The sequence below is a fragment of the Dromaius novaehollandiae genome, chromosome 13 (genome assembly GCF_036370855.1).
Source record: "Dromaius novaehollandiae isolate bDroNov1 chromosome 13, bDroNov1.hap1, whole genome shotgun sequence".
Taxonomy (NCBI): domain Eukaryota; kingdom Metazoa; phylum Chordata; class Aves; order Casuariiformes; family Dromaiidae; genus Dromaius; species Dromaius novaehollandiae.
Genome location: NC_088110.1, coordinates 1,267,878 through 1,281,452, shown reverse-complemented (window position 1 = coordinate 1,281,452; position 13,575 = coordinate 1,267,878). Strand labels below are relative to the sequence as shown.

At 56.3% G+C, this 13,575-nt stretch overlaps 2 protein-coding genes across 2 annotated transcripts; one reads left to right on the top strand and one right to left on the bottom strand.

Moving 5' to 3' along the window:
- The first annotated feature begins 901 nt into the window (after nucleotides 1–901).
- On the top strand, nucleotides 902–8,045 carry LOC112985415 (C-signal-like). The gene is made up of 6 exons (XM_064519326.1): nucleotides 902–1,045; nucleotides 1,699–1,750; nucleotides 5,383–5,570; nucleotides 6,059–6,217; nucleotides 6,710–6,820; nucleotides 7,932–8,045. The coding sequence occupies exons 1-6, from the start codon at nucleotides 902–904 to the stop codon at nucleotides 8,043–8,045; spliced, it is 768 nt and encodes a 255-aa protein (XP_064375396.1).
- A 2,072-nt stretch (nucleotides 8,046–10,117) lies between these two features.
- LOC135329747 (C-signal-like) lies at nucleotides 10,118–12,910 on the bottom strand. The gene is made up of 6 exons (XM_064519324.1): nucleotides 12,749–12,910; nucleotides 12,184–12,235; nucleotides 11,577–11,764; nucleotides 11,063–11,221; nucleotides 10,583–10,702; nucleotides 10,118–10,272 (listed from the first exon to the last, which is right to left on the bottom strand). Exons 1-6 carry the CDS (start codon nucleotides 12,893–12,895, stop codon nucleotides 10,159–10,161), a joined length of 780 nt encoding a protein of 259 aa, XP_064375394.1. The 5' UTR covers nucleotides 12,896–12,910; the 3' UTR covers nucleotides 10,118–10,158.
- Between the last annotated feature and the right edge of the window lie 665 nt (nucleotides 12,911–13,575).

The window sequence follows — 13,575 nt, the reverse complement described above, 5'->3', positions numbered from 1 at the left end:
AGGTCTGAAACTACTGAGATCCTCAAGGAATAGCCAGCTCGGTCTCCTCTGACAGGCTGAGCGAGGCTTGGCAGCAGATGTGCTCTTGGACACATCTAGACATGATAGATCCATCCCCAATACTTTCCTCTTCTTATTTCCTTCCCAATCTTAAGCTCAGGTTGCCCCAAATGTTGGGCTAAACACAGCCAGTTCTGTTGAGGCTTTTTACAGGGCAGTTCCTTGTTTATTTCAGCACGTTACTCACTTCTCCCTTCCCCAAATCCATGCCTCTGGGCTGGTTTTGGCTGCAGGAGCCTTGGGTTAGCAGGGGTGTATTGGTGTGATAAGCCTCCCTGCACTGTCTTCCATCAGGGAGAAGGGTGATGGCTGCAGGCTTGGTACCCAGACAGCTGGAGGACGAGCCTGCAGAGAGCTGGGGGCCTCCTCTGCCGGCTCCTGGGTGCTCTGAGGGAGACCATTTGTACAAGTTGAGCTTGCCAGCTTGTATAATAACTGCCAGCCAGATTTTGGTCCTGTTTAGGTCTCTTCTGTTTTCTGGTTGTGTTTCAAGCATTCTTCCGAGCATTGAATGGAGGTGACCCATCCTCCATGATTACAGGGACTACAGGAGCTGGGGCTTTAGGGAAGGAATCAAGTCTTGGGAAACTGGGTAATGCTGCCAAGCAGGGGACATGCGGCCCCTTGTTCACCATGCCAAGGTGCTGAGGAGCTCCTGGCCCACCCTGGGCCCCTAGCTCTACTTGGGGCAGGCGAGGGGCCAGGGCTGCTGCCAGCGCTGTCACCATCCCCACAGAAGCCTGGAGCCACACCCTGGGCTGTTCCCGGTCTCCTGTTCACGCAGAGCAGACAGAAATTCTGCCAGGTGCAGCCTGTTTGTCACCACCCAGGGCACGGAAAGATGGCTGCGCTGGCTCAGAGCGTCCTCGTGACGGGGTCCAACCGGGGCATCGGGCTGGAGCTGGTGAGGCAGCTTGCTGCAAGACCCCAGGCCCCCCAGCACATCTTTGCCACCTGCCGTGAACCTGATGGACTGAGTGGGAAGGTCAGTGCGGGAGCAGGGCACAGGGATGGCACCAAGCTGGGTGAGTGAGGGGAATTCGCAGACCCCATGGCCCTGCCAGGTCTCTGCAGGGTCTGGCTCCCAGGTCGGAGCAAGCTGGCTGGGTCACTCCCACGTGACACTCCCACCGTGTCTCTGGGGAGCTGCCAGCCCCCCTGGCCAGCGATCAGGGCTCAGGCCAGCCCCATGGTAATGGCCGTGCTCGACCCAGCTACATGTGACGAGGCTGGAGGGGCACTCAGGCTGTGCCCGCAGGGCGCCCGCATCCTCACGCTCACTCCTGGCCTTGCCAATGGAAACCCCTTTCCTGCCTGCTGATCATTACCTCACTGTGGCTGGGGAAGAGAAGAGAGCCTGAGTCCAGCAGGGACGCCTTCTCCTGCCAGCGTCTCTGCAGGGCAGCAAAATTCCCTCCATCCCTGGCACTGCCAGCTGGGGGAACACCACACTGCCCTGTTTGCTGGGAATGCACCAAAATCCCTCCCTGGCCTGTGCAAAGCCACCCTGGCCAGGGTCTGGCTGGGGCTGTCCTGAGGGCTGGGATGGGATGGATGCATGGTCCTGAATCTGGGAGACTTTCCCGCGCTGTCGGTCACCAGCAACGTCTAACGCCCGCTCCATCACTTTGTTTCCAGGCCCTGAGAGAATTAGCTGCCCAGCACCCCAGCATCAAACTGGTCCAGCTAGGTATGGAGCAATCTTCCTCCCTGCACTGGGCACTGTCTCTAGCCCTCTGTTTTCCTCGGGGCCCGGGGACAGCTTTGTTAGACACCCCGCCTTAACGCTGGCAGCCAGGCAGCTCCAACCCTGCCAGGTGGGGACAAATCTGTGAATGTCTGGGCCCATTCCCTCCCCCTCAAGCAGCACTGTCCTCTGTCTGGAAGCAGTCAAACCAGCTTCAGAGGCAGGTGGAGGTGAGTCTGGAGAGCTTGACCAAGTGAGTTTTATGGGAGAGGTACGACAGCAGTTCCCAAAAGCGCTGAATGCAGCGCCTGAGTTTGCCTGGCTTTTTGGGCTGTGACACATAGGTTCACAAACCAAAGCAAGGCAGGGCACAGCATTCAACCTTACCAGACAGTTCCTAAGCAGAAGGATTGTTTTGGTGCCTGTTTGGAAGTGACCATGATCATCGTTTCCTTTGCTACTGGCTAAAAGAGGGAAAAGAAGTAGACTAAAAGGATGCATATGGGAAATCTGGCCCTCTGTTGCTGTTGGTATCACAGGTTGATGCTCAGGCCCAGAGGCATAGTCTGGTTTGGGGTGTTCACAGCCTGGACTGGGGAGTTTTCCTATCCCTTTGGAAGTTGGCCGGATTTGGTGACCTTTGTCAGCAGTACTGGGGAGCGGCAGGAGAAGGTAGCAAACAGACCTGGACAGCACAAGGGCTTGGAGTAGAAAAGGGAGAGAAGACAGGACAGCACTTTATGTGTCCAAAGATAGGGTATGTATGTGCACTTACCTCCCAGGGTGCTGGGCAAGGATGTAAGGTGTCTGGAGAAGGTTGGAGTTGGGGTGAAGTGTTAAATATGCAGAGAGTGCTGGAGTGAGGAGCGTGGTGTCCTGCAGATGAGTCTTAGGGAGGCAGACAGTAGTGACCAAGAGAGTGAGGTCTGCTCAGTGTGGGTTTCTAAAAAGAGTTGGTAATAAATAAATAAATAAATAAATAACAGGCAGCTAAGCAATAAAATTTTCACCACTGTAATAACTGAAATAAGAAGCAGCCAGAACCCGTTCCCAAAGTACTTCCTTAGAGTGAATAATAAGGAAACTGAATCAAGGAGATGCAAATACTGTATCAGTTTCTACCTACCTATTTATTTGTTAAAAATCACCTGAAAACTTCAAGTAAATGTTCATCATTTCTCAGCAAAGACGACATTTCTGAAGTCAATCTTTACTAAAAATAGGCAGCATGGGAAGGCAAGTGTGTGCTCTGCTATGCAAGTGCTTTGGGTCTCAAAGTGCTGCCAGTAAGCATGCCATGACTTCTCCTTGTTGCAATGTCTCAGCTAGTCCAGAGAAATTAATCATTCACCAAAGCTGGTGAGAGATCCCTTATGATGGAGTGACAGAGCCTGGAAATCAGTAAATTCATTATCCAAAAAAAGGTCACTGAAGAGCGTGCTGCGAAAGGCCCTGTACCCAGTCGCATGTGTCCTCTTGAATCCTGAGGTGAAGCTACATGCCTGACAGGCTGCACACCCCAAAGACACTGATACTACGTACGGGGTGTGTGGCTGAGTCAGCTGCAGAAAGCATTTGGACTTCCAGCAAAATCAGTCCCAAGCTGAGCACCACCTGAATTTGTCCAAGCTCTCATGCTGGGTCCAAATACCTCAGCACAAAGGAAAGCCTAGTTCAAAATTCAAAATCACAAATAACTTAAAATTTGAGCCAAATGTTGAGAAATAACCACTGGTTTTATAAGGCAACAGCAACAATAATCTTATAAAGACCTGTGCTGCCCTATGGGTACTTAATTCACATAGGGCAGGCCCACAACAAATTCCCTCATCAAATTCTCCCAAATTGTTTTCATCAGACCTTTATGAAGTCCTGTGCTGCATGAGGCAAGGGGACACAAGTCCCAGGCCGCACAAATGCTTTAAAGGAAGACTGAGTTTTGCCTACCACCAAAAAGCCACTTGGCTGGTTACAAATAGCAGGAAAAGTGTTGTCCTGCTGCTCCTCGGTGTACAAAATAGTCCAACAGGGGAAGAGTAGATTGCCTTTAACTTTTCCAACCTTTGTTAACTCAGTCTTGTGTAAAGCATGAGACCCAAAATATTGCAAAAAGCCCTCCCTAAATCCCTCCAAAGCAGGCTCATCAAATAAACACCTGCGAAAATATATGCAGAAATGTGTGCACAGTGAATTGTGATCAGAGAGCAAAGACACACTGTAACATGCCCATACAAATGAATATTCATGTGTCTTACGGGCTACACCTATTGGTTTAGCCAAAAATGCCAATCAAAGCCTAACAGATTTCCAAGGAGATCCAAGCAGGTAAGCAAAGAAAAAAAAACTGGAAATGCTTACACCCATTACCAGGATTTCAGAAAAGTCAGTGGTTCCTAGTTCCTTGGAAAGATTTTTCCCCACACGACTGGGCTAGAGCATCTGCAAAAAAGAGGAGGTCCAGATCAGGGTCTGCAAACAAATACTGCAAATTATACCCCAAATTTTTTATTACTTGTGCTCACTTTCTTGCTTGTCTGCCAGCTCAAAATCCTTACTGGTAACAATGTGAAACAAAAGCAATGAAACAAAAAAGGAAAGCAAGAAATGAAAGATTTCACAAACATTTTAAGAGCACACACTAACTTTGGCCAGTGAAACAGCTGCAAAACTATGGGAAATTGTGTTGTTGAAGATCAATTTAAGCACAGATTGCTAAAAAGGAAAAAAGATGTCAACCAGACCTGTATCTGTATCTTCATGTAATTCAAAGATAAAATGAATCTATCCACCAGATGTTAGCCCCCCCATGGGTGCTGTGCAGTACGGAAGGATGCTAGAGCATAGGTACGTTGTTTCCCAAAAGATGATGTCTGTCATTGAAATATATACATCCAACTGGGATTGGTTCCTAATGGCAATGACATATGAAATAAATCTGGGAGCCTCAATGTGTAAGGACCAAGAATCTGTTATAAAATAAGCCCTGTGCAATCATAAATTCCTTGAATATAAAAAGCAAATGTAGTTAAGCTCCTCTTAAGAGTAGCCTCCTATATCATTAAAAAAAGGAGCTGGATAGCAGTTTGAAACATTGGATATGAAAGAATGAACCTTCATAAAAAATTGCTTTACTTTAAAAAAGTCATCCCACTGGAAGTGAAAATATCTCTTGTTGAAGCATCCAAGCAGTAAGGCTATACCCATAAACCCAGCTAGGCATCTTCCCAGGGGATTCCTCCCAAGGGACGCGTTGTAAACTCTAATCCAGCTAAGCCTGTGAAGCCCGGGCTTCTGGGCAAAACCAATAAGTGAGGACAAGCTGCTGCTCATTTTGATGTGTTTAACACTCTGATCTGTTCAAACCAATCCTTCCTTTTTGGATAATACTTGTTTAAAAAGAGCCACTCCAACCACAGCAAATTTTTCTGAGGGCACACAAGGGACGGATGGGGTACTCAGAGCTATTCTGGTGCTGCAGATTGGAGGTGGGAAGAAGTGAGCTATGTTAGGGAGCCGATGAGCAGTGTGGCACTGGTGGGCAGGCAGGGACCGCTGCCCTGCAACAGGACAGGACCTCAGGCAGTACCCATGGAAGCTGCCAGAGCTCTCCTCCACGTCCTTTTTTACCCTGGCAGACACAGTGAGCTTGCCCAGCATCCAAAGGGCAGTGCAGGCTGTGCAGTCCCATCTGAAGGGCCAGGGCCTGAACCTGCTCATCAACAACGCAGGCGTCAGCTCCCGTGCCACGCTGCAGTCTGTGGATTCACAGGAGATGCTCTCTGCGTTCACCACCAACGTGATCGGGCCCCTCCAGGTCACCAAGGTATGTGTGGCCTGTTGGGGTTTCTCCTGCCTGGGAGAAATGCTTCCCATGGCAAGGGGGGGGGGTTGTTTCCATTGTCGTTTCCAGGTGGAATGCAAGACCCTCAGCAGGAAAGGTCCTCACTCTGGATTGAGCCAGACTGATGGGGAGTGAGACCATGGGCTGCAAGGCTCCTCTGCCCACCCTAAGGAGCAGGGATGCGGATTGGCAACTCAGCCCAGCCCCAGCACTGGCCGTGCTGCTTCACTCCTCCCCAGCTGGAGCTCCTGCGTGCCGGCCTGGACAGGCTGTGCTGGCACTGTTCTTCCCTAGGAAGTGCCAGAGCCGAGGGGACCTGTCCCATCCATGGGGCATCCTCCCCATCCACTGCCCTTCTGCCTAGGGTGTCTGTCCATCTCCCCATCAGTGGTCTGGGTCAGGGACCTTCCGGGCATTCCTCAGACTCAGATTTGTCATGCATTAACAGAGCACTGGTGTCTTTGTGTCAGGAATTTCTGCCCCTCTTGGAGAAGGCGGCAAAGGGCCAGGGGAAGGAGGGCCTGAGCTGCAGCAGGGCCGCAATCATCAATGTGTCCACCAAAGTGGGCTCCATTGGGCTGTGCCTTGGGGTGCTGGAGGCCCCGATGTACCCATACCGTGCCAGCAAGGTGAGGTGCCAGGGGATGTGCTGGGGTTGCACCTCGGGGTGTAGGAGGGCCCCCAGGTACCTATACCATTCCAGCAAGGTGACATGTCAGGGGATGTCCTGGGCCTGCACCTTGGGGTGCTGGAGGCCCCCATGTACCATGCCATGCCAGCAACAAGATGAGGTGCCAGAGGATGTGCAGGGGCTGCTCTGCTGGCTCCGTGCACAGTGGCCACGGAGGGGAGCCCATGGGACCCCCACACATACCTGCCCCAAGACATCCAGCCTCTGCCTGGTTCTCCCAGGGCAAGCACAGAGGCTGCCAGCCCTGGGTCCAGCAGCATCTGGGATGGAGCCTTGTGGGCTGGTTGTGCCAATGCTTTACTGCGGGGCAAAGTCCCATTTCCCAGCCACACACACCTCCTGGCTAGCAAATCCCCCCGCTCCCGCCTACATGCACCCCAGCATCCATCCACTCCCCTGAGTCACGCTGGCACGGCGGTGCCTCTTCCAGGCTGCACAGAACATGATGACAAGGTGCATGGCCGCAGAGCCCAAAGACAAGGGGATCTTGTGCACAGCGATCCATCCCGGCTGGGTGAAGACTGACATGGGGACAGAGAAGGTACTGTGCTGTGCAGGGAAGGGGCAGCAGGACTGGGTCCGCCTGTTGCTCTGTGTGCTGCCGTAACCCCACCTTTCAGGGAGGGCAGTGGCACTTAGGTCCTGAAGCCCTAGGGGCAGCTCTGAAGTCTGCGTCTCTGCACATGCAGAGGTGGAGGGTCTGGAGCCGCTCAGGTGGGGCAAGGAGGGGGACCACAGGCCGTGGCAGTCCTGCCGACACTGGATCCAGGAAGGAATAGCAGGGAGGGAAGTGGGGAAAATGACAAAGGCTACCCAGAGACCAACATCAGTTGGATCATCTCAGGGCATCCAGCACAAGGGCTTCCAGCTGTTGCCAAGGCCACACCAAGTGGGCCTCCTGCCAGCATGCCGTGACAGATGGGAAGCTGCAGAACACATGCCATTTGTGATACATGTCAGGAGAAGAGTGTCACGATAGCCTGGGGATGTGCCAGGAGGATAGGTGTGCTAGCCTAAGGGACAAGATTCATGATGATGAGATGCTAGGATAGATGTGCTATTGCAAGAGGTGTGCAGCGCCCCAGCAGAGCTCTGCTATGAGACGTGGGGGATTGTGGCAGATGTGCCATTGTAATGGGTATGTCACCAGTGTAGAAACCCCCATGATAGACGAGGTACCATGCTGTATCTGCCATTGCAGTGTACATGCTACCCTGATAGAAGTGTTTCATGACAGACAAGATACCATGACAGATGTGCTGTCCTTGGCAGAAGAGTTGCAGGTGTGATTACAGGGCTGTAGCTGTGCCACGGCAGCAGATGTGGTACCACGATGAAAGAGTATCGCAAGAGGATGTTGTGTGATGCCATCAGCTGCCAGGACAATCTCCTGGGGCAGAGCTGGCCGCAAGCAGGCAGCAAGCTGTGGTGTGCCAGGTGCATGGATAGCCAGCCCCTGTCCCGCCCAGCAGAGCCCTGAGAGAGGTGGGAAAAAGGAAAAAGGCTCCCGCGACCATCCTACCCTGCTACGGCTAGGGGAAAAGGGAGCAGCAGTGCTCCAGGCTGTGCATCCTCCAGTCTGGTCAGACCCTGCTGCTTTCTGTGCCAGTCTTGGTCCACAGCAGTGACCTTCACCCTTGTCCCCTCTGCAGGCCCCTCTGACTGTGGAGAACAGTGTACGGGGCATCCTAACCGTGCTGGCCAGCCTCTCGCAGGACACCACCAGTGCCTTCCTCGACTGGGAAGGAAACAGCGTGCCGTGGTGACAGACTGCCAGCCAGGAGCTGCAGCAGCGCCAGAGCCCCACGTCCGCTGTCCCTGCCAGCCTCCCCCTTGCCTGCTCATCTACCTGCTGCAGTGCCCACGCTCTGCTGCTCATCTTTTGCTGGACCCAGGCTGCCAGGGAGACGGGAAGGACATGGGAGTCAGCTGCTCTCTCCCTTCTTTCCCACCCCATGTGCAGAGTCTTGCAGCACTTCTGTACCCCTGCCTCTGTAAACGGCGGGAGCTGACACCTCTCTCCTCTGACTCTGCATCCACGGCCTTTTGCCAGTATGGGGCTTGTGCCGGGTGATGATGCCCCAGCTCCTTGCCCCTGTCCCCTCGGTCCCTGGGAGTGGGTGCCCCTCCCCAGCGTGCTCCTGCTCCCCCATCCTGGTTGCTGTTTGCCAGCAGCAGGTGTCTGCCCCCCACGAGGCCCGCTGCAGTGGCCCTCCCAGCCATGGGGCAGGGCATCCCCCGTCACCTCTTGCTCCAGGCCCTGTCCCTGCAGCGATGCCTGGGAAGGGGCCTGTACCCAGCCAGCCCTTCGCTTGCCCATGCTCCCGTGCCAGCTTGCTGCCCGCAGCCCTTTGCAGCACCCCTTGGGGCAGGCACACAGCCCCTCAGCCCTTCCCGGGACCTGGGTGCCTCTTGCTGCCCTCCCAGTGCAGGCCAGGGGCCAGAAACGGCAGCTGGAAGTGTCTCTCTGCTCAGGCATCTCTGGGGAGCAATGGAGCCTGCAGGCAGGAGAGGGGGCCAGGCCCCAGCAGCCCAATTGCCATCATGGGGTCTAATTGTTGCCAGGCTCTATCAGCCCCATGTTGTCACCGTGGGGCCAGAGCCAGTCGGCCCCAGGCTGTCACCACGGGGCCAGGCCTTGTCAGCCCTGGGCCGTCACTGTGGGCCAGGCCACGTTGGCTGTGTGCTATCACCATGGGGCCAGGCCCAGTTGGCCCTGGGCTGTCGCTGTGGAGCTGGGCCCGCTGGCCCCAGGGGAAGTGCGAGGACCCAGCTGAGCTGTCATGGCCCCACACATCCACAGCCCAAATGGCTGGTGCCCCCCTCAGCCCAGGGACGTGCTGGGAGCCCTTCTCCTCTCTTGGCATGCGTGGCGCCAGCAATGCCTGGGGCACATGCTCAGTCCCTCTCCGAAGCGGGCTGCCTCACGCGCACTGAGCCTCCCTCCTGCCCTCCCGGGGGCTGGGGGTCACCGTCCCCAGGCTAGGGCTCCCCTGTTCCCTCGAGGGGCTTTGTCCAGCTGGGCATGCCGTGGGCACTGTTCCCCCACCCTCGCCTCAGCTAGCAGCCTCCATGTCCTGGGTGAGCTGCATCTGCAGAGTGACCAGGAAGGGACAGGACATGCCACCCCGAGCTCCCTGATGGGATGGTAGCACCTGGCTGAGCCCGGAGCCTGGCTCTCCACGCGTTGCCCCTTGGCTGTGTGAGTACCTTGTGTGTCCTGCCTAAGACCAGCAGTTCCCTGCAGGCTCCAGCCCCATGGGAGAGGATGCAGGAGGCAGGACAGTTCTCTGTAGGACAGACCTTTTGCAGCCCCACATGGGGAGAGGGCCCATGAGTCCCCATGACTCCCCAGCCCCACTGAGCTATCCCAGGCCGGACTGGTGTCTACGTGGCCCCTGAGCACAGCTATCTGGGGGAAAGTGAGCCCTACGGCTGCTCGGGGTGTTTGCCAGCCCTGTGCTGCCTTCCCTCAGCACCCATCTGGGCCCCATTGCCCCTGGGCTGACCAGCTCCTCAGAGATGGGCATCAGCCTGAGAAGCCAGCCCCCAGCTCCCTTGCCTCCTGGAGGGGATGTTTCCAGAGCCCAGTTATGCTCCCACAGGACCCGCAGGCTGACACTTACGGGGATCCCCATGCACAGCCACGAGTCAGGAGAGCTGGCTTGCAGCACTGCTATACACAACAATGAGCAGTCCATCCCAGGAAGAGGGCTACCTTCTGCAAGTTCACACCCCACACACATCCTGTTGCAGGTGCAGATGGACACAGCAGCACTGCTGCTCATGGACACGGGTTTATTGAGGAAATGGGCACAGCACAGTGCAGCAGCAAAGGGACCTGCTGCCAGGATCCTGGCACGACGCTGGGCTGGTGTCTCACCATGGCACTACTTTCCCTTCCCAGTCCAGGAAAGTCCCATTGTCCTTCTCGGACAGGGAGCAGAGCACGTTCAGCATCCCTTGTACACTCACGTCCAGTGTCAATGGAGGCTGCAGGGACACAGGATAAACATGGTCATGTGCCCAAGGCCTTCTGAAGGTCTGCCCTGGCTCCTGCTTGGGCCACTGTCTCCCTGAGCCTGGGGCTCAGGGCTCTCTGGGGTGAGTGAAGTGAGGAGACACCAGCACTTCACAGGAAGAGTCCCTGTCTGTCATCTCCTTCCCTCCTGTGCCTCAAGCTCAGAGCATTGTCCAGACAGCTCCACCGGAGCCCGGCAGGTCTCAGGATGTTCAGGACACAGGGCTCTCCGGGTTCCTGAACGATGAGGTTCTTCTGGACCTGCCCCAGAAAAAATCCTACCTTATGTCCTGCTACGTTCCCCATGTCTGTTTGCACCCAGCCAGGGTGGAGAGCAGCACAGAGGATGCCGTGTTGCCGGTACCCCAAGGACTGGCACTTGGTGAGCATGTTCAGAGCAGCCTGCAGGGAGACATCACAGGGATCACTGTGAGGAGGAAAGAAGTCCCCTCCCAAAGGGAACATGTGCAGACCCCAAGGCAGGAGCAGAGGAGGGCAGGTGAGGAGAGCTCCCCAGGACACACAGTGCTGCTGCAGTCTCCATGCACAGACACCCAGCACAGCTGAAGGCTGGTCCCAGCACAGCCCTCCAAGAATGGGGCCAGGAACTGGGCTAGAGCGTCTCCAGGGAGAAAGGGACTCCCGAGAACTGTTGCAAGTGGAGAGGGGTGGAGGGAGGGAGGGGAGTCACAAGAGGGCTTGGAGGGGGTTTTGGAGAAAAAAAAAATGTGGGGGCTCACGCCCAGCACAGCCTGGCAATACCTTGCTGCAGCGGTATGAGACACTTTGCCCCAAATCCCATAAATACACTTCCTCAATGGAGCCAGCAGAGCTGGACATGTTGATGATGGCTGCCTTGCTGCAGCTCAGCTCAGAACTTGGGCTTCCCTGGGCAGCCTTCTTCAGCAAGGGCAGGAACGCCTGCAAGGAGAGGAATGAAGGGCCTGTGCAGATGTGGTTCAGGAGAGAGGACCTGCTCCTTCCAGAGTGTGTCACATCAGCACCAAATCAGTGAGCAGATTCCTGCTCTCACAGCCTCAGACCACCAGGTTCCTCCTCCTTGGCACTGGCCGATGGCTCCTTGCACTCCCCATCTGAGCTGGAGAATGCAAGGCCCTTTGCCAGGACAAGAGCCCATCGGGCACCAGAGCAGAGACCAGGCCCTTCCCTTCAGCCCTTCCCACCTGCCTGGGATGTCCCAGCTCGGGGAGCTGGAGCCGAGGGAAAGGGATGGTCCCTGGGGATGAGCTGCAAAGCCACAGATGGGGGTCCTCACCTGGCTCACCAGCAGCGGCCCAATCGTGTTGGTGGCATACACCTGGGACATGTCCGCCAGCGTCTCGGTATCTAAATAGCTCAACTTTGCAATTCCAGCATTGTTGATGAGGAGGTTCAGCCCAGAGTCCTTCAGGTGCTCCCTGACTCTGGCTGCAGCTGCCTGGATGCTGGCAGGGTCGGTGACTTCTACAGAGCCAACACAGGGGGAGGTAAGCGCCCGCTTCCCCTCCAAGGCTCCTATCACGCCGGATGCCAGGGGACAGGAACCCCGTCTGCCCTCAGGGACGGGCCGGGGCAGGAATCAGGGCACCTGGGAGAAAGAGCCCCAGAGGAGAGAGGAGCCCAGGGCCACAGGGCCACTGCCAGGCAGGAAGGCAGGGCCCCAGCATGGCTGCAGACAGGCTGTGGGCAGCAGTGACAGCAGCGAGCCTGTTTCCCCCACAACGTGCTGGGGCTGTTGGCACAGCTCCCACCTCTCACTGGGTTGCTGGGGTGTGCACAGCATCCCAGGCGAGTGCCAGGGCCGTGGGAGGAGACAGCACTTGTTAAAGAGGGGAGCCCGGACAAGGGGCCCTCACCCTTGGGGCACAGGCAGGAGCACCTACCAAGCGGGACGATGACCAGGTTGGGGTGCTTGGAGGCCAAATGCTGCAACTCCTGCAAGAGAGGGGACAACATGGGCACAGAGAGGCAGGGACACCTGGGCAGAGGGCAGCTCTCAGCCTGTCCCAGGCACAGCCACTGTCACTCCTGCTCTGCCCCTGCACTCCCCCATGCCCAGCAGCCTACCCCGGATGCCCTGCTCCAGTCAGACAGGGCTCCGTGCCTCCTGCCCACACCATGTGCCACTGCTTTACTCTCTGCCCTCCTGTTGCAGACACAAGCCCTTTCCCTCTAGCCCTTGAGGAGATGGGTGCCAGGCTGTGTCAGAGCTCCCTCGCTGTCCTCCAGGAGACCTGGCCCCTCTGCACACCCCCTGCACAGTTTGTCCCACAGCCGTGCGAAATGGGCTGCCCTGTGCCCAGGCAGCCATGGCAGCAGGCTGCAGCTCCCCATTTGAGCCCTTAAAAATCCCCTCCTGGCCCTGACACGCCTCCCTGGCAGCGCATGCTGCCCTGCGTTTCCGTCCCCCAGCAAAGCCAGTTCCATCTCAGCCTGGCCCAGCCTCACCTGTGCTCGCTCTCCCTTGGGGTCCTGGCAGGTGGCATAGACCTGCTCGGGAGGGTTTGGCATCTGCAGGAGCTGCCTGACAACGCCCAGGCCAGATCCCCTATTGGCCCTAGTCACCAGAGTGGAGCAGACACGGAGCCCTGCCATGCTGCTCCTCCTGCCTCTGTGCTGGTATCTCACTGACTGCGCAGATGCCCTTCGCAACTCAGAGTATCTCATATTTTCCCGTGAGGGCTTGCATCAGCCCTTGGTTCTAGGGAATTCTCTCCAGTCTCTTGCCTATGATCCATGTCCAGGATCCACCTTTCCCTGAAGCCAAGGAGTGATGCAAAGGGAGCTGAGTGTCCTGCCCAGGCAGGAATGCCCTGGGCTGGAAGTTTGCATGGCTGCTGTCCACTACCAAGCCCTTTGCATGGGCCCCTCTGACCCACGCTGTCCTCTGCCCTTGTCCCTGCCAGGTTGTCAGTGGGAAAGCAGCCTCTATTCCTGGAGCCGCAGCAGGGCAAGGGTCAACTCAGTGACACTGCGGGCACTGGGCTGGTGTCACCCTGCTGCTGCCATCCCTTTATCCCTTCCCCTTCTCCAGTCCACCAAAACTGAGCCACTTATTTTTGGGGCCAGAACTACCTCTGCTCCTGCATGGAGATACCCCTTCCCACCTCCACCCTCCTACCTCTGTCCTGCTCCTTGGGGACCCTCTCCAGGTCAGACAGGTGATGATGGGCTCTCTGACCCCATGCAGCACAAGTTGCTGGCCTTAACTTGTGTAACATTGAGGCCACAGGCCAGGACAGAGCAACTGGGACAAGAAAGTGGCCCTTAGCAAC

Coding starts and splice junctions, on each gene's coding strand:
- LOC112985415 (XM_064519326.1), top strand. CDS start 902: ATGGCTGCGCTGGCTCAGAGCGTCCTCGTGACGGGGTCCAACCGGGGC. Junction 6,218..6,709: donor ACCCATACCGTGCCAGCAAG/GTGAGGTGCCAG, acceptor TGCCTCTTCCAG/GCTGCACAGAACATGATGAC. Junction 6,821..7,931: donor CTGACATGGGGACAGAGAAG/GTACTGTGCTGT, acceptor TCCCCTCTGCAG/GCCCCTCTGACTGTGGAGAA.
- LOC135329747 (XM_064519324.1), bottom strand. CDS start 12,895: ATGGCAGGGCTCCGTGTCTGCTCCACTCTGGTGACTAGGGCCAATAGG. Junction 11,222..11,576: donor GGCCGCTGCTGGTGAGCCAG/GTGAGGACCCCC, acceptor CTCTCCTTGCAG/GCGTTCCTGCCCTTGCTGAA. Junction 10,703..11,062: donor TCTCATACCGCTGCAGCAAG/GTATTGCCAGGC, acceptor GTCTCCCTGCAG/GCTGCTCTGAACATGCTCAC.